This window comes from Melanerpes formicivorus, unplaced genomic scaffold, assembly GCF_026170545.1.
Source record: "Melanerpes formicivorus ecotype bairdi unplaced genomic scaffold, bMelFor1.0.p_v2 SCAF_6, whole genome shotgun sequence".
In the NCBI taxonomy this organism is placed as follows: Eukaryota; Metazoa; Chordata; class Aves; order Piciformes; family Picidae; genus Melanerpes; species Melanerpes formicivorus.
The window spans coordinates 3437157-3455622 of NW_027142358.1; the positions used below are offsets into that span (position 1 = coordinate 3437157).

Consider the following 18466-nt stretch of genomic DNA (forward strand, 5'->3'; position numbering starts at 1 on the left):
CGAAGCTAACATTAACTCGGAGCTGTTTCTTGATTGCAGAACCTTTCCACCCAGACCATTCTGCAATGAAACCTAATTTTTATTATTAAGGGTGGCATTATTTACATTGTTTGGGTTTGGAGACACCCTGTTCTTTGGTCCTGAAATCAATGCCCTACAGTAGCAGCTGAAGCTTTCAACTGCTTCCCACCCTCCTCAAACTCCTTCTCCTACAGTATCCCCAGCTCTCTGTAAGGTGTGTAGCGAGGTGATTCAGTGTCTTGCAGCTTCAGAAACAGCTTCTATCAGGAGTTACATAAGGAAGTTTTGCAAAGTGGCATGCTATCACTAGAGATTTAGTCATTCCATGTGGGCTGGATTCAAACTGAGATCTCAGGAGCAAAAAAGACAGAGCGACACAGCCTCCGTGGAAGCCTGTGTACGGCAAGTGTGCTAGAAAAGAGCCCTGTAATGAGAGGAAGCACAGGTTTTATTAACAAACAGTAAGGCAAAGCACAATTTCTTTTTAAGATCAGTTCATACCTCCTTAGGAGAACTATAATTGGGGATGCCTTGATGTTTCACTATGTGACGAGTTAGGAATTATGCCTGAGTCACTGTACTAGCCTTCATTTAAACTTTAATGTGCATTTTGCATCGGGTATAAAAAACACCATTGCAATTACAACCTATCCAGCACACAGTGTGTACCAAAGTGCAGAGAAGAGAATGCTTACAGTGGGTTTTAAAATTATTTCCACTTTGCCTCTACAATTTTGATCTAGAAAAAATAATACATCCTTTTATTTAGTTTTATTTGCTGATGCTCTCACAACATGCAGAGAGAGGGAAAAGTAACTTTCAAGGTTAGCAAGAGAAAGGAAAAAAGAAAATTACCAGAAGCAATGTCAAAATATGTAGGTGGCTAACAAAGAGCATTTCTAAGCTCCAAATGGTATGACTGAGTTCAGAACAGCTCCTAAGTTGCAGTCCTTTGCAATAGCATCCTGAATTTCCTTCTTTCCCCACACAGCTATTTAAATAAGAAGAGCAGTTAAGTAGGAGCCTGCTCTTTATATCTGATGCATTTTTTCAGAGTAAATTTACAAATGAGGATTCTTTATGTTTAAAAAAAACTATTATCTATATTTGCAAGCAAAAATGATCCTACTACATTCTTTTACAAAAGCACAGGAGCAGACGTGCAGGTGTTGTTAAAAGGATGACAGATGAAGCTTCTGAAAAAAATCTCAGTTATCAGGCTATACAAACCCTTGCAACAATATTGTCATCTGTTTAAATACTGGGACTGTTGGGGAGGGGAGCTCAGCAGTGGTGGGAGGGCTGTCATGTGGTTACATGTTTATTTTGTTTATTTTTTTTTTTTGTTAACTATTTTACTCTGAAGATTTATCATACTAATATCAGCTCCAGAAGAAGAGGGGAAAAAATAAAGCATTTGGGGAGCTAGTTAAAGAATATTACAAATACCTTCCTGTTTTTCAGAATTCATTGTAATTGTCCTTAATCTGGTTACTTCACAATTCTTTGTCATCCTCAGTTCTAAAACTTACAAATCCTTTCCTGCAGAGCTCAGTATTCATTACTGATATGTCTGGGCACACATTTCAAAAAGGAGATAGCAGACAAATATGTGATGTTAAAGTATTCGTGCTTCTAAACATATTTATTCAAATACTTCAGTGGTTCCAACTCTCCATACAAAACACTTCAGAAATCTGACCTATAAGCAATCTGGACTTTATTGAGACTTTCTTTTTGGCAGCTCTCAGGAAATAATTAAAAGTTCAGTTCAGATACCTGCTTTGCTACAGGAGCAAGCAACAGAGGAGATTAATTTCAGAAAAAAATAAATTAAAACATATACTGAAACATTTGAGGAACTGACCATTAAAACAGGCTTCTCTCTCTAAATATTTATGAGTCATTTTATAACTGGAAGAAAGGTATTCTGGAATACTGATCTCTAGTGTTACACCTACAGATCTACAGCACTCACAAATAAATAATAAATATTGATATGTGTGCGTAGGTCTACCTGTACTGTATTTTCAGTTGGTACACAATAGCCAACATATGCTTCAATACCTCACACCAAACTCAAACCACTGTGAATCTGTGTGATTTTTACAGTGTTTCAGCCTGTGATTTTACAAAGCAATGCTTTCACTTTCAATACCAGTGTATAAATGTATTTACCCTATCAAAGATTTTGTGATGCAGACACGATTATTACTGTACCCGATTTGATCATGGTATTCTAGCAGAGATCAAATAACAGGGTTGGGGTTTTCTTTCCCTTCTATTTCTGGTGCCTTTAAAAAATTTCCACTATCAAAGAATGTTAATTTCTAAGGTTTGATCTAGAGATTCCTGTGTAAGTACACAATTATTAGGGAAAAAGAGACGCAACAGTGAATATTTTAAAGCAATGTAATCAATATTTTTGCTTTGTGTAGATTTCCCTGCAACAATGAATAAAAAGATCTACTTCAGATTTAGAAACTCAGCTTTAAAGGGAAAGCTAGACAACAAAAAGCAAGAAAGTACTCACCTCTTCACGTAATTTTATCAACTGCAACATGAACGCACAAAAAAGATAAAAAGGAAAGAAATGGCAGGAAAGAAAGATCAGTTGTGTGACAGGATACAGAATTAACATTGACAATTTATCTGTTTACATGTTTAGCATTTAAAAATCACAGACAAACACATTAAAAGAACCTAAACATAGACTACATGCAGAGTTTTTTGAACGAATAAAGATCACTTTCTCACACTGTCACATTAAACAAAGAGAATAGTGTGAAATTCTCTTTTAAACCACATCTAAGACACCATCATGAAATAAAGGGGAATGACTTCATAGAAGTCTATATTATAAAGAAAAAAACAAGTTTACTATTCCTCTCTTCGAAGATTGTACAGCTGAAGTGGTTTTGTATATACAAGTTTTCAGAATGTTTTCTGTATATTTTAGTTGTGACAACTGATTTCTTATTTTACTACCAGATCTAACTTATTAATAGACGACTGCATCTTTACAGCCTGTAACCAGTGTCTCAATTTTTATACAGCTGAGTTCTACTGTAACTTATCTAATTTTATTATTGAATCTCAGAGGACTTTTTTTCCAGTTAAGAGAAAGAAAGAGGGAAAGGGAGAAAGAGAGAAAGAGGGAATGAGGGAATGAGAGAAAGAGGGAAAGAGGGGATGAGGGAAAGAGGGGATGAGGGGAAGAAAGAGAGAAAGAAAGAAAGAGAGAAAGAGAGAAAAAAAGAAAGAGATAAAAAAAGAAAGAGAGAAAAAAAGAAAGAGAGAAAGAAAGAAAGGGAGAAAGAAAGAAAGGGAGAAAGAAAGAAAGAGAACGAGAGAGACAGAAAGAGAAAAAGTAAGAGAAAGAGAAAGAGAAAGAAAGAGAAAAAGAGGAAGAGAAAGAAAAAGAAAGAAAGAAAGAGAGAGAAAGAGAGAGAAAGAGAGAAAGAGAGAAAGAGAGAAAGAGAGAAAGAAAGAAAGAAAGAGAGAAAGAAAGAAAGAAAGAAAGAAAGAAAGAAAGAAAGAAAGAAAGAAAGAAAGAAAGAAAGAAAGAAAGAAAGAAAGAAAGAAAGAAAGAAAGAAAGAAAGAAAGAAAGAAAGAAAATTATTATTTATTGTATAGCTTATTTAAAAACAGACAAAAGAATAAGGAACAACACAAAAAATACTCCCCTCAGAAAAGACCCCTTCCAGGTTCTTAATCCTAGACCATTATACAGTGTGTGTGTATATATATACACCTATATATACACACTGTGTGTGTGTGTGCATACTTACATGGTTTATACAATTAAAGTTTACCAATTTCTCCTTGTAAATCAAGACAATCTAATACTACTGCTAATATTGCTCTGGCAGGTTTACAGCAAAACTAAATCAAACCCCAGTCTGATTATCAAGCTATGCTGTAATATGCTCTCCCCTCAGAGAGACTGGTAAGTTATTTGTACTGGAATAAAAATGTATAATTACTCACAACAAATGTCTGCACAAGAGTGGCTCTTTATCAAAAAATTACAGTTCTCTCACCGATTCCAGTTGAATTCCAAATTACAACAGCTACATCATTATCTCAGTTTATGCTGATACTTCACCCCCAGTTTCATAACACTAATTTTCAACACGTGTGTAAGCTGGGAAATGTTTACAACTCATAAATTCTCGCCAGCATGAAGGAAACAAAAGAACCTCCATTATTCTCTATTGTTTCATATGGCTCGCCTAAGACTGAACATACGCCTCACACCAAAACAGGCAAGGAGGCTCTAACGAGACGTAATTAGGAGGGCTACTACCACACAGACTTAAACTGAAATGGCTCTTCAGTATGTAGCTAAAGGAACTTTGCTAGAATTGGTATAAAGAAAACTGCATTGTCCGCCAAACCGGCGCTTAAATTCAAGAGCTTGGCCTATCATAAATTGGTCTCTTTCTCCAGATCTTCCCCCCCTTTTTTCCCCAAAAAGGCAAACATTAAGGCTCTTTAGAAAGAGACGATCTGGGAGTTGATCACATAGCTATCTTTTCTTTCTGAGGCCACCATTCTTCAGTTGACTATGATACTTAAAGGGCCAAAGTTTAAAACTACTCTCCTGCACTAGCGCCCGTTTGGGCATGCCACCCTGCTATAATCAATGAGAGTTTTAAAATGCTGCACATTTGTTTTTTCAATAGGTCCCAAACAAAAATGTTCTATCTTGTTTGTGCTGCATGGCTGAATTTAAGCTCTGCATGGGATTTGCAGCTAAGCTAAGAAATGAGAAGGGGCTTTTTTTTTTTTCCCCTCCCCTCTCTAACATTGGCTGAAAGATATTCATTCAAATTAACAAAAGATGTATTTTTTTCCCCCATTTAACAATGCTCTTCATGAAAATATGTTACCCTTACTTCTCCGTTTCCACACATTATTTTTTTTTGACGCTCCCTGCTCAACTGCAAGCAGCACCAAGCTGTCTGCAGCCACCATCTTAGGTTCTTATAATCAGCGTATTTTGCGAAACAAAGGTTGTGTTTATTTATTTATCTACCTATCTAGCTACTGATTTCTATTTTTCACAATACTGAATTCAATCCCAGACGTAATCTGTTCCTTTGTAGGCTACAAAAAAAAAGAAACCAACCCAAAATGCAACAACCCCCAAACAAATAAATAAATAACTCATAGAATAAATCTGGTTTACGCTGGTTTGAACCAGTGGAATCTCTTGTGGCTAAGCCTTCTGCTGTGACTAAAATCAAAACTGAGCCGCAGAGAGAGAGAGAGGGAGAGAGAGGGAGAGAGATGGGGGGTGTGTGTGTGTCTGTCTGTGTGTGAGGCACACACCACGTGACAGAGAAAACTACTGATTTTTTTTTTTTAAAGAGGAAAAAAGAAAAAAAAAGCTGATAACGCTACCGCCGTCTCTGTCCGCATATAGATAACGAATAAATGCTGAACTCTATTAAACGCCCTTTACACATTATCGTGGGTCGAACACACAATTTTCTGAACTTATGATGACAGTCTATTTATTTTGCTATAAACCCTCGGCATGTAACGAACAGATTTGTGTCTGGTAATGATCTGCTCTGCCAGGGCTATATGAAATGATACCGACCTTCTTTAGATCTCGGGGAATTAAATTGACCAACTTCACCCCCTGGTCTGTAGCTGAAGTTTGACACACTTTATGCACAGCAAGGCAAAAAAAAAAAATAATAAAAAAAAATTTCTCATATTATCACAACTTTGTAGTCAGAAATTAAGGAGCCACAAAATATTTGTTCGCCACAAATCACATCTACGATGCGTGCATACGGACACGCAGTTTAACCTAATGCAAATGCATTTAAACTCGTTAATGAACACAGCTGCGAAAGAGAAAGGAAAACTACCATATTTCAAGCAAGCTGTTAATACTGTACCTGCCATTATTTTGGTTGAGATGGATTTCTGAATAACCCAACATGCACTTTCTAAAAAAAAAAAAAGTATTGACTTGCCACATAAACCAGTTTTATGATTATTAAAGCGAAGCCACAAGTTTAAGTAGCGTATCATTGGCTGGAAAACTCAAAACTTGCAAGGGATTTACTAAATGTTGATGGCTAGAATGGCAAGGAAGACTTGAAAGCAACAGAACTGTTCAAGACCTCTCCTGAAACATAAATAGCAACCTAATGCACTCAGTAGATTTTGGGGTTGCTAGCGAGGGGTTGTTGATGTAAGAAGGGACACCTCCTGCTTCTCAACCTCTGCATGTGCCTTACCTGACTACATTGATATGATGCAAATTAAGAAGAAATTAAGGTGTATTAGAGCACTATAGCACTATCTCATTAAACAAAGACGCATTTATTTCCAAAGACACTTTGAATAGCAGAATTGGATAATTCTTAGTTTCGTACAAGAAGTTTCTACATGTTTTATCTAGTAAAATTAGTTAAATCTTGGTATAATTATTAGAAGACAATGTCTAATGTCATTTAAGTTGTCATCTACATGTACTGACTGCTACTTAAGGGAGACATTTTTGAAAAAGGAAGAAGACAAAACATAAATCTTCATTTCCTAACTCTTCCATCTGTTCTTCGTACTTCAATCTTTCTTCTTGGGAGAACAACTGGAAACTCCATGGCTCTATTCATTACCGCTTATAACTCAGCTGTGGTTTGCTGTAATTGTGCCTTTGAAAGTCAACCAATTCAACCAGAAGCTGAATAAAGAAAAGATCCAAATTGTTTATTTTTTCAAGAGTGTCTCATTTATTTCTAGATACTTAATATGGTCATACTAGGCCAATGTACATTAAGTTCCTTTTGTCTTCTTACTGCACCACAAACATTATGCAAATGTTTATCATGATGACAGAGACCATACCTAAGCCATGCAGATCAAATCTCATTTCCCTTGTGCAACACCTCAGTTGAACCAGATATTCAGCATTTCTATTGGCAGATTTTACCAATGTTTGTGGACTGGTACAGGAGGAATTCTGAACTGAGAAATGTTTTCAACAACTCCTTTGTCAAAAGGGGAATCCTTCCTCTTCCCTTTCACACTCTGGTGACTGAAATGAGGAGAATAAACCATCATTTTTCAATTTAACTACTTTAACCTAACCCAAATTGATTGAGAAGTCCAAGAACATTAGGGTGAGGCTAAGTCCACTACCTGTAATTATTTCTATCAGATAGAATGAAAGCAAGCATTCGAAACATCTTCAAATACCTTACATGGTTGCAAGTTATATGTGAGCATCCTTTTGTCATTCAGTCCAAGTATTCTATTGATATAAAAACTTCTAGGAGTGAACCTACATTAAGCTTGGGGTTAATGAATTATATGTATGTTGATACAACATGTTCAGTGTAAGGTATGTACCCAAATCTTAGACTGATTTTGATAGCTGCATGTTCTGAGTAGTTCAACATCGGACTGAAGTTTCTGCACTAAGTTCTTGTGCCTATAACTGCATGCATATTAAGTGCGAATACAAATAATGATATTGCATAACCAAAAGAGATTATGAGAGTGAATAGGGGAACAACATAATTTATAGAAAAGACAAAGCACACTGGCATTCACATATTGAAAAGAAGTCAGGTGGCTCCTGTAAGGTGATATTTCATAACACTTTTCAAGGAATAAAATAAAGAAATTCAGAACACTCAAATGTACAGGGGAAACAATTCCAAGCTGGGCTAGAGAAAAGGATTTTGATTACTTAAAAGACTAAGTAAAACTCCTTTACCAGCCAAAATTTTCTTCCTATGAAGAAGTGGTCATTTGGAAGGGAAAAAAAAAAAAAGACAAATGGTTGAAAGTATTCTTGGGTTCCTTGAGATGAGACCATGTTTCTTCCATCAAGTTCAGGGGGAAAAAAAAGATCCTAACTCACAAAAAGTGCAGATGAACCAGTTATTTAACCATTCCTTAAAAAGTGAAAATAAAATATTTTATCTCATCCCTACACATAAGATATTCTGTTATAAGTAAAGCTTCTTATCACAATTGCCCTTTTATGTCTGAATTCACACAATTTTTTCTTGAAATGTAAAAATAGCTTCACCTCAAAAGAAATAAATGAGAAACCTAACATTTTCCCAGGACTGAGTTTACCATCATGACACTCTTTTCCCCCAAATCATCATTTCCATACATTTATTTAGGGATTAAAAGAAAAATCTTTTATTTGATTCTAATTCTGGAATCTCCCCTTGCTATGATATAGAAACATGAAGATTAAGATACTTTTAACTTTTCACATAGGTATTAGAGCTGCTATACACTACAGTCTTGTACAGGCAAATTGTATCCTGTGTATAATTTCATTAATGCATGTATTAGTGTGCTACAGGTTTTAAAACTGATACAGTATATTTAAAATATTGCACAGGCTTAATGTTTAAGGATTCTGTGGTTTAAAATTAAGTGTACTGGGATAAGCATCCAAGTCTTTATTCATTTTCTATCCTTAGTGCAACTGACCTTTATAGAGGGAGTAGAAGACACCAGAAACTTGGGAATATTTTCTGCTCCATTTCCTTATTTAATATTGCATTTATCACTTAAACACTTAAACAATTTTCACTTTCACTATCAAAAATAATTAAAATTCTGCTCACAAGGGTAAAAAATCTGATATTTAAGAAAACTTTTGACTAACAGAATTCTGACTCAAAATGCACAACTTTGATTACAGCTGATGTGGTTTTCAAAAGAGAAAGGAAACATTCTGCTCAGAGCCTGTCAAGCAAGTTTTCAGCACCAAAAGAAATATTAACAGGTGGGTCAAAGTCCCATGAATATATAGTGTTGCTTTTCTAATTTTCAGCAGTCTAGCAGGATCCTCACTACAGTGTCCAGAACAACAATAGGGGTACAAGACTTTTAAAAAAAGCCTCAGGATTATCAAGCTTTCTCTCATTTAAAGAGATGGATGGCACTCTGCATTCTAGTACAACACACATTATGAAAGCTTGCTCTTACTAGTACAACTTGTGGTTTTGGTACAAGGAGAGAGAATATGTTTAGGGAAGGAATCACACAAGGAAACAGAGTGGGGTACTGCCTAATTCTGAAAGCGCACTTTCATTTGTTTTGCCTGCCAGTGTTGATTTAATTATACTGCATTATTATCAAAGCTGCATTATGTACTTTTTTCATTCCTTTTACATGTGTTTGAGGTGAAGACCTTGGCTTTGTCGGCAAACAGCGCGTTTCAAGTTATTTCTTAAGTACTAAATAATAAAAGAGAAGAAAAGATTTTTTTTTGAGATAGCAGACAGTGATCACAAGTTAAAGGGTTAAATGTAAGATCTCCAAGAAACATTTTGAAGTTGATTAAGACCCCAGCTTTGCATTAAACAGTATCACTTCCACATGAGTTGTTGCTAATGCTGTTAAGGAGCAGCTTGAGAAGCCCAGTGTGCCAGTGACCTCCTTCACCCTCCAGCCACCCACTAGGGCTTCTTGATTAGCATCCTACCTGGTTCTCTGAGGAATTCCCGTCATCCCCTAGGAGCTCATTCCGCACCTCATCACTGTAGGCGATTCGTGACCTTTTCTGTAAAACAAAAAGAAAAAAGGGTTAGGAAGTAAAGCTCCGAAGCCATTGGTATCAAGGCTGATCATCTTAAACCTCGAGAGCCCCCTAATGGATACCTATTTGATAAAAAAAATATTAAACTATCTGCAAGGAAAAGTTATTAAAAAGTTCTTCTCCTGCTGCATTTTGACAAATGTGCCTGGCAAAACCTTAGTGTTTCTAGGACAGCCACATCCTTAACGTTTTAGCAAGGAAAAGAAGCTTCAGCGAAGCTCAAGATATGCAACGTGTGATCCCAACTCTGAAGCTCAAGATATGCAACGTGTGATCCCAACTCTGATAATCCAGTAACTGGGAGAGGTAACATACACCAACACCAAAAGCATTGAAGAAATGCAGAAATGCATTGTTCTGAAGAACGCTTGCTAGATGCATGCAGAACTCAGCATAATAGAGCAGTGATGCCACTAAGTAGGAAAGGAAGACTGAGCTTTTCCCATTAAAAAAAGCCACAACAAACAAAACCAAACCTGAACAAAACACATTTGACAGAACTGGTTGAACTTTAAGATGTAGAAAATTAACAAGTGTTTTCTATGTCGCTGAGGCTTTGAAGCCTTACTGGAAAAGGACCAGAAATCAGAAGGGGGGGCAGAAAAAAAGGAGAGAAAACAACAGTAGAAGGAAACCCTGGCTTACAGCAGTTCATGGACCACCACAAAAGAGATTCATTAGATAGTTATCATAGTTGTTATTCACAGCTTATGAGCATTAGATTTGATCATGAACTGGCATCGTATTGATTATAAATTAGATCAAGTACCAAGCAATGGAAAACAATGTCTGAAGATTATTAAGGTATCACAGTGTTCAATGGAACAATGGAGAGGTCCATAAAAAAAAAGCATCATCCCATCCTTCAATTTCTCTGTTGGTGAAATAATAGGCCCTTAGTCAGTTAATATCCCTCTAATCACCATTAAAAGTGGAAAAGGATTTTTAACATCTAAGATATTTTTCTATTTGAGTGTGGTTTTACACTTCACCAGAGAAGGAAACTCAAGAGTAGCAAGATCTAAGCTGCAGGGTCTTCCTTTATTGAAGAGAGCTTCCCTCACACTCTGCTGTGTTAGTCACTGCTAGAATGAACTCAGCAAAACCAAATCCCTCCTCAAACCTTCCTTCCCTAACTGGACAATCATGGCAAAAAAAGCACACTTGTAAAATGTGCACAGGGAACAACCCACTAGAAATTATAATGAGCACAAGGAAATTCATTACCTTTGTGCAAAGAAGTACGGAAGTGGGTCACTCCTTATGCTAGGAACCTAGCACTGCAGTAAGCCTTGTACTGGTCGTTTCAGAGCACCACATTTTAGCTTTTTACCCTGTGTAGTTCACCCTTTATTACCACCATCATCATTACAGTGCTTACCAATTTGTGATTCAGTTGCTCATGTTCAGATCTAGATGATATACTAAAGCTACAGATGTACGTAGCCAGGACAAAGCATACCATGGGCCTACTACAAGGGCTGAATTGTGCCAAATCTTTTGGAGATCTCAGCTGTCACAGTTTCGTACTAACCAAGCTAAAGTAGACTACAGCATTAAAGGAAATGAGAACCTTTAAACAGGCTGTGGTATCAGAGCTGCCTGTTTAAATTATTCATTTCATCACTATGGGGGACTAAAACACTCCACAGTATGCAAGAATATCATATGGAGCTAGGTTTTGTTTCTCTCTTTTTTCACCAAAAAGCCAACAAATTGGCATAGATTGCTCAATTACATTATTTTCCTATTTTTATTTGATACACATCAAACAAGGAAGGAAATTACAAATATATACCAATAAATATCTAATCTTTTCTGATTAAGATCTTCCCATTTGAGATCTAGTAGTTCAGCCTCTCCCAATTTCATGAAATGACTCAGCCCCATTGATTCTGTTAGTGTTGAATGCATTTATCATTATTAGACTGAGATGAGGGGCATGATGCTTCATGAGCTTGTTCTCTAGTGAGCAAGTTGCCTAATTATATACAGAGACTGAGATGGTCCTTGGTTACACACCATTTATTTGAAAGATTTGTCTGGATGATATTCTCATTCATAAGAGCCTGCTTGGAAGAAAGGAAAAAGAATATTCTTCACAGGGAAGAAATAAATCTTAACAGCAATACAATTTTTAGAAGCCCTTTATAATCCTTTATATCATCAGCACTGAACTTAATAAATATGTTTGCATCATTGCTGCTTTCATTGCAATAATCTTTCATGATCTGAAAATCAGTAATTATATTAAAAGGAATAACCCTTTCACTACAATTAGCTATAACTCTTTGCCATAGTCAATAAATAATTTGATACTACTTTTGATCACAGTTTCCCTACCAAATGAATCAATAATATGAAAGGAAAGGCCTTTGAACTAAAGTGTCCGTTTGTTCTTCCAGGATTTGTCCAAAATATCAATATTTTGAATTACTATTCTTATTTTTTATTAAAGCAATATTGGCTAACACTTTTTAGTCTATCGAAAATAATTCAGCTCATTCGGACTCAGTAATGAAATGATTTTTAGTTGTTTTGTTTTGGTTTTTAGTTCATCAGTATCAGCTGTTTATAAATACATCCTTTAGCCAAATGCAAGAATGATAGTTTGAGCTGGAAATGTCACACACACTGCTACAGTTTGAAGGAACCCAATTCATAATGCATTTTATAAATAGTTAATGACTTCTATACATAAGCTAACCAGGCAAATCAAGAAATTGTCAACATTTTTAGTCTTAGTTGTCAGTTACCACTGTCTACTGGTACTTTATATGTATGTTTCTAGAAAAGACAGAAGCTTTACAGAGTTTGCAATCCAAGGCATTTCTGGGAGGCTCAGTACAGGTTTAAGAGGTGCTATGCACAGGTTTTTTTTGTCTGTAAAGGTCTGCCAAATACAAAAGTTTTCCTTGTATTTTATATTTCCTAGACACAAAATCTAAGCCCACGAGTGCTTCTAACTCAGTGCATGTGTTTGCCTTCGAATGTAGCAGGCACACAAACAGACTGCAACACAAAAGGGTTAAGCTACATTCTGCACGAACTTTGAGAGGAAGAAAGTTTCAGGGGCTGTTTTAAATGTACTACAGTATCCAGACCTTCTGACAAGGAAGAATTTCTGATTCCAGGCAGAACTCTCTTGGTTTATGAACAGGATTTTTGCATACTGATTGGGTGATTTCCTTAAAGCCCTGTTCAAACAGATACACTTGCTCAGTTCTGTCTGGCAATTTGGCTTTAAACAATCTGTCTACTTGACCCAAGCCTTAACATTTCCCAGTAGAACTGCATGTGTTCATGGGCAAGACCAGCTAAATTAGAATTGAAATGAATTAACTCAGCTTAAACTAATTAAGATCTGTGATCTGTAGTACCACCCCTCTGTATGATTCTACATGTGAAGTAGGGTACATGTAAGCAGACTGTAAGAATCCTGCTATACTACTAATCTGAGCATACAAATGAAGTTTGTCTATTACTAAAGCATACGAGAAGTTAATTTCCATGGCCTACACATGGCAAAGCAATTGCTTAAATTGCCTCACCTGGGAATTTAATACAATGTTATCATCAGACCAGCCACACTGTAAATAGATTTATAATGCTTTCCATGTGCTAGGCAAGGTTGCATATGAATTAAGTAATGATCTGGTATTACAATACAATCAGCTAGTTTCCACACCTGGCAGACTGGATATTTTGCTAAATTACTACCTATACAGATACATCACAACATAAAAACAGAAAAGGCAATGGGAAGAGAAACAATCTACATGGTGTAGGACTGATTTTTACATGGTAACCAAATACGGTGTAGATAGAAGGAGGTATCCAAAATAATCTTTTTCCAACATCTGCACAACAGAGCACATACTTATTCATTTCTATTCAATTTTGGTCTAATTTTCCACATTCTATACTTTAATTACCATCCACATGCTGAAATGTTCCCATTAGCGAAGGCCAGAACTAGCCAATGCTCCCTCACTCCAATGCACTTTCGACAATCAACCAAGTAATTGATAGAAAGTACGGCACATTTTCATACCTGAACTAAAGAATAGCCTTCCCCCTTCCTAAATGCTAAGTAGTCCACTGAACAAATAAGAGAACTTAGGTGCATTTCAGACAAAAGGCTCAGCCTCTCCATTTTTCTGTCTCAATGTTTTAGGAGCAGATTAAACAGATTTTTTGGCAAAGTAAGCATAAACAAACAAAAAGGCTTATTTATCCACAAACATCTGTTTTCATACAAAATTCATTAGGATTTCCTAGTATATAAAAATGGTTTGAAAAAACAAAATCTTCAGGCATCTGTTTCAGAGTTTGGCCCTACTCTAGATGTAAATAAATACTTGAGATTAGTATAACCAGAAAGAACTTGTATGAATAAATTAGATTTTCTTTTGTGCTCTTTGAGACTACTCAGCTTTGTCGATGCTCTTGCTAAAAGCAAGGTGGAAAAAAAGTGACCTGATCCTCAAGCAGACTGCTAAATACTGAAGAATCAACGTTTTTATGTCTGCCATTCAGAACAGATACTTAAGGTGGTTTGGGATTTTTTTTGGTTTTTTTTGGCTGAGCAGAAATGCAAAAGACAATGTTAAAAAAAAATAGAAGAAAATGAAGTGACCTTACTGAACAATTTTAAACCTTGCATTAAAACACAAACAGAAAACCTCTTCTTCAGGAAATAAAAAGTACTGAAATTGCTTGAGAAATGGTGTCCAAACTTCAGTTTTCAAACCTTCTACATTTCTATGTAAAAAGTGATTGAGGAACAACAGACTCGTTCCATCACACTGCAGTTTCAAAGGGTTTTTCCTGCTCTTAAGTAGCTTTTGTTTTTATTGAGTGTGTGTAAGAAGCAGGAAAATTATTACAAAGGGCTAATATACAACCAAATGCAATGCTAGACTTTCGAGCATTTCCTTATGAAAAGAAAAAGCTAAAGCAGATACATTTCTCTCCAAAAGGAAAAATAAGGAATTCTACAAATCCTAGGGAATTTCTGATTGAAGGAATCAATTTAACAATACATGTTGATTAGCAAAAGTCAATGTTTAAAGCCATTCCTGCTCTTGCCTATGATCCCTGCATGTACACACACTAAAAAAGCTTGCAGGCAACTCTGAAAGAAAAATGCACAACTTAAAACCTGTGTTCTGCCATCAGATGTCATCAGCTTCCTACAACAGCAAAGAGAAATGAAACTTCAAGTGCTAATGTGAAATTAATGCAGAGATACTATCACCCATTTTAAGTAGAAGTCACAGGCCCATAAATCTTTTCAATAATCATCATCAAACACACTTTTTGTTTCATTATGGGGTGAGGGCAGCGACGAAGGTCAGGTAAACCCTCATGAGGATACAAGACACTATATTACGTGGGTCATGAAGAGTAACAGCTTCTGCCCACTAAACTACTTCCATCTCAAACTGATGACCAACATAGCTGATGTTTAAATAACCTGAATGAAGCGATTCATTAGATAATCTTTCTCTTACTCTGGAGTTTACCCTGTAAAGAGGAGAACCTCTGAATTAAATTCATATTGCCAATACGTGCTCCCATGGAAGAGACGTTACAAAATTCTGTGATATAAATTAATTGCTTTTCATTGATATTTTAATTGTTTCCTTCTTTCTCTGGAGCTTGGCTAACTTTTTAATTTAATCTTTGCCCTAATATTGAGACCTGAGCACCTTTCTTCTTATGCATGCGTGCTCATTCAGTTGCTATTTAAATAAAAGAAGTATTATGGAAGCAGTAACTATCAAGGTTTATTAAGTGTGAAGACCTTAGTTGTCCCTTAAGCACCCTGAACTGCTGCTCCTCAGAAACTGGCAGCATAGACTGGAATGAGAATCGTTCCATCCCAGCTCTGTTCCTTAAGACTTCCCCTTGTTATCTCTTAATGGCCACTCTAAGAGGCTGTACAAGTTCTGGACTAATTGAAGCTTTGCCTGATACGGCAGTCTTTATGTAGTCTTAACATAGAGTGAGGTTTTCCTTAAGGTTCACACTACATTGCCTTGACAGTGAAAATCTAGGCAGCTCTAAACAAGATCAGTAGAAATGTGTAAGCATTGTTGGTGACAACAGAGGAGCAGGGACGAAACAGAAATATACAGTGAAATTTTTGCGTTTGGACATCAATATTTACTGGGAAATGAGCTCCTGCCAGTACCACTGTTTCTCATTACTCCTTTTGTTGCGTGTGGGTCCACTTAGAGGCAGAATTTCTGACTATGCTAGAGGTAAGGGGGGAAATAACAAGTTAGCTGAAGCCTGCCTGTCAGAAAGACACTTTAAATGACAGATATTTTGTAAATACATTATTTTGCATAAATATGCTGCCTTGCTGTTGTATTGTGTTGCAGGGCTTAAGACTTAAGTGCTGAAGAAACAAACCAAGTAGGACAGTGGTTGGCATGGCTATTTTTGGTACAGATATATGGATTATAATAACAATTTTTCATCCATTCTATGCACTTCTAAGAAAAAGAATAATGTTAATAGGTATTTTTGCTGAATGGGAGACGCTGAGGAACTCAAAAGCCGAGGCAGTATAAAAGCAGGACGACTTTAGTTACATAAATTATAGGCAGTGGATTAGTTACTGACTTTAATCTCAGGTAGTGTTAAAGCAAGAACTGCTAATCATCAGCTTGTGATAAAACCAGAAAATGCCATGTCTGAACATCGGGCTAGTATTTTATCATATTAGCTATTGATTTAACACAGCATGGAGCAACTGGTTCTGTCCCAGTAATGCCTGGTGGGGAGCAGTGAAGGTACAGATTTACTCCTTCAGTAGCCTACACACTGCAAAGCCCAATTGTGACCACTAACCACTAAAATTACTGAACTCTGACAAATGTTCCCTTTTTGTAAACAAGTCAATGTGTCTGTGTGCGAGTATGTGCGATCCAGAAGGACAGAAAGGCAATCCCAGCTAGATCATGTCAGGGCAAAAATAATAAATTCAAGAAGCACAAACAGTAAGATCCAAAAAGTCAGTTTTGTCTGGGCTGTGTTATATGCAAACTATCGTTCTTTTTCCTTTCTATTAATCAACAGTTTGGACTAATGTACTAATGGTCAAAAATACTTGAACTACAGAGAATGAGCACCATGTGGTTATGTTGGTATGTAAACCACCTTAATTATACTGCTTTTCTATTTAATTGTTCTTTGCATCAAACCTTATTCTGTATTGTATTTAATGGTGAAGTCAGTAATTATCCTCTGCTACTCTTATTGAATAGTTTTTCATATTTATTATCATTCATCTTTTTAGGGATGAACTGAAGTTTTCTTTTTCTTTGTATTAGCTTCAAAAACTAAAAGCCATGTATTGGTATGCAGGTGGAAAGATGGCTCTGAGACAGTGAAATATATATGCTCAGTGGAAAAAAAAGGCCAGTGCCTAAAAATAGGTTTTCATGTACTAAAAAGTATTTTTGGAAAGGCCTGCTTAAGTTTCTTTGGTTTAAAATAGATCCTATCAGAGTGGCACAGATGTAGGTGGGACAATTCAGCTGCCTTGGAAACATCTCATTTATCTGCTTTGCCCTCATTCCAGGTGTCCAAAATGAGATCTGTCTTTATGGGTTCCTTTTGTTTTTCACTCTGGAGTTGACAATGGACAAAATGTATAATTTATTAATAGAACTGAGCTCTGTATCAAAATTGTACTTTTAACTGGAAGGCCCAAACCTGCCATCCTTCCGAGGCTTTACCTATCTATTCAATAGAAATCCAGGGAGAGGGAGAACTGAAAAAGGCAACGGTAGCAATTCAAGAAAGATAAATGCTTCAGCCCAACTATGGAATTGCATTACAGATGCTGGTCTTCCACAGCATCTGGTCAGAGAGTGCAAGTACAAGCTGATAAGGACAACTAAGTGAAAGGAAGAGGAAGGACGTAACACTTGGATGCTTCTTTCTGGGAAAGCAAGGAGCTGGTGAAAAGTACCGGCGGATGTCTTGCTACTTTTTAGCAACAGGAGCTAGAGAGAAATTTCAGTTGAAGCAAAGGTATTTTAATGAACATTTCATGTTCTGTTTTATCTGTTTATCATCCTTTACCACCAGCTAATGACTGTGAATTAGTCAGTTAAAAAAATCTCAAGTTTCTTTAAGATTATCTTTTTCCCTGCTTCACTGTCTTTGGAGCACTCTCTTTAAAAGTTGATCCCCACAGTACTAAATTCTCCATTTGAGAGAAAATGGGGCCATATTTTCTTGCTTCATGTCTGTTGGCCCAACTATTGGAGTTTATCTTCCACTTCAGAGATTTAGCATGAAGTCTTTGGTTCACAAGACAGTCTGAAATACATCATGTTGATGTGTAGTTGTTCCTAGTCCTCTAAACAGCATTTGTTGGATAAATGATTTAATAAAGTTGTGTGGCTGTAGACATTTATTAGAAATAAAAGGAACAAAAGGAAGCTCTCTGTGAGAGACAAAAAAAATATAAATAAGAAAGTAATGAGTTAAACAGTTAGTACAGGATAAGTTCAGATGACCAATGAATAGAATAGAATAGAATAGCACCGAACCGAACCGAACCAGGTTGAAAGAGACCTTTGAGATCATTGAGTCCAACCTATCATCCAACACCATCTAATCAACTAAACCATGGCACCAAGCACCCCATCCAGTCTTCCTAAACACCTCCAGTGATGGTGACTCCACCACCTCCCTGGGCAGCACATTCCAATGGGCAAACACTCTTTCTATGAAGAACTTCTTCCTAACATCTAGCCTAAACCTCCCCTGGCACAGCTTGAGATTGTATCCTCTTGTTCTGGTGCTGGTTGCCCGGGAGA

The 18466-nt window shown here is 36.5% G+C and overlaps 1 protein-coding gene across 4 annotated transcripts in view; it reads right to left on the reverse strand.

The window, feature by feature from the left end:
- VTI1A (vesicle transport through interaction with t-SNAREs 1A) overlaps positions 1-18466 on the reverse strand; it is a 306094-nt gene that overhangs the window by 236056 nt on the left and 51572 nt on the right. For 2 of the 4 annotated variants that reach the window (XM_068139374.1, XM_068139376.1), the window contains exons 4-5: positions 9507-9584; positions 2555-2575 (exon numbers count right to left, since the gene is read on the reverse strand). In XM_068139374.1, coding sequence (XP_067995475.1) covers positions 2555-2575; positions 9507-9584 — 99 coding nt within the window. The remainder of the gene's footprint in view (positions 1-2554; positions 2576-9506; positions 9585-18466) is intronic. The other 2 variants (XM_068139375.1, XM_068139377.1) reach the window with 1 other exon arrangement.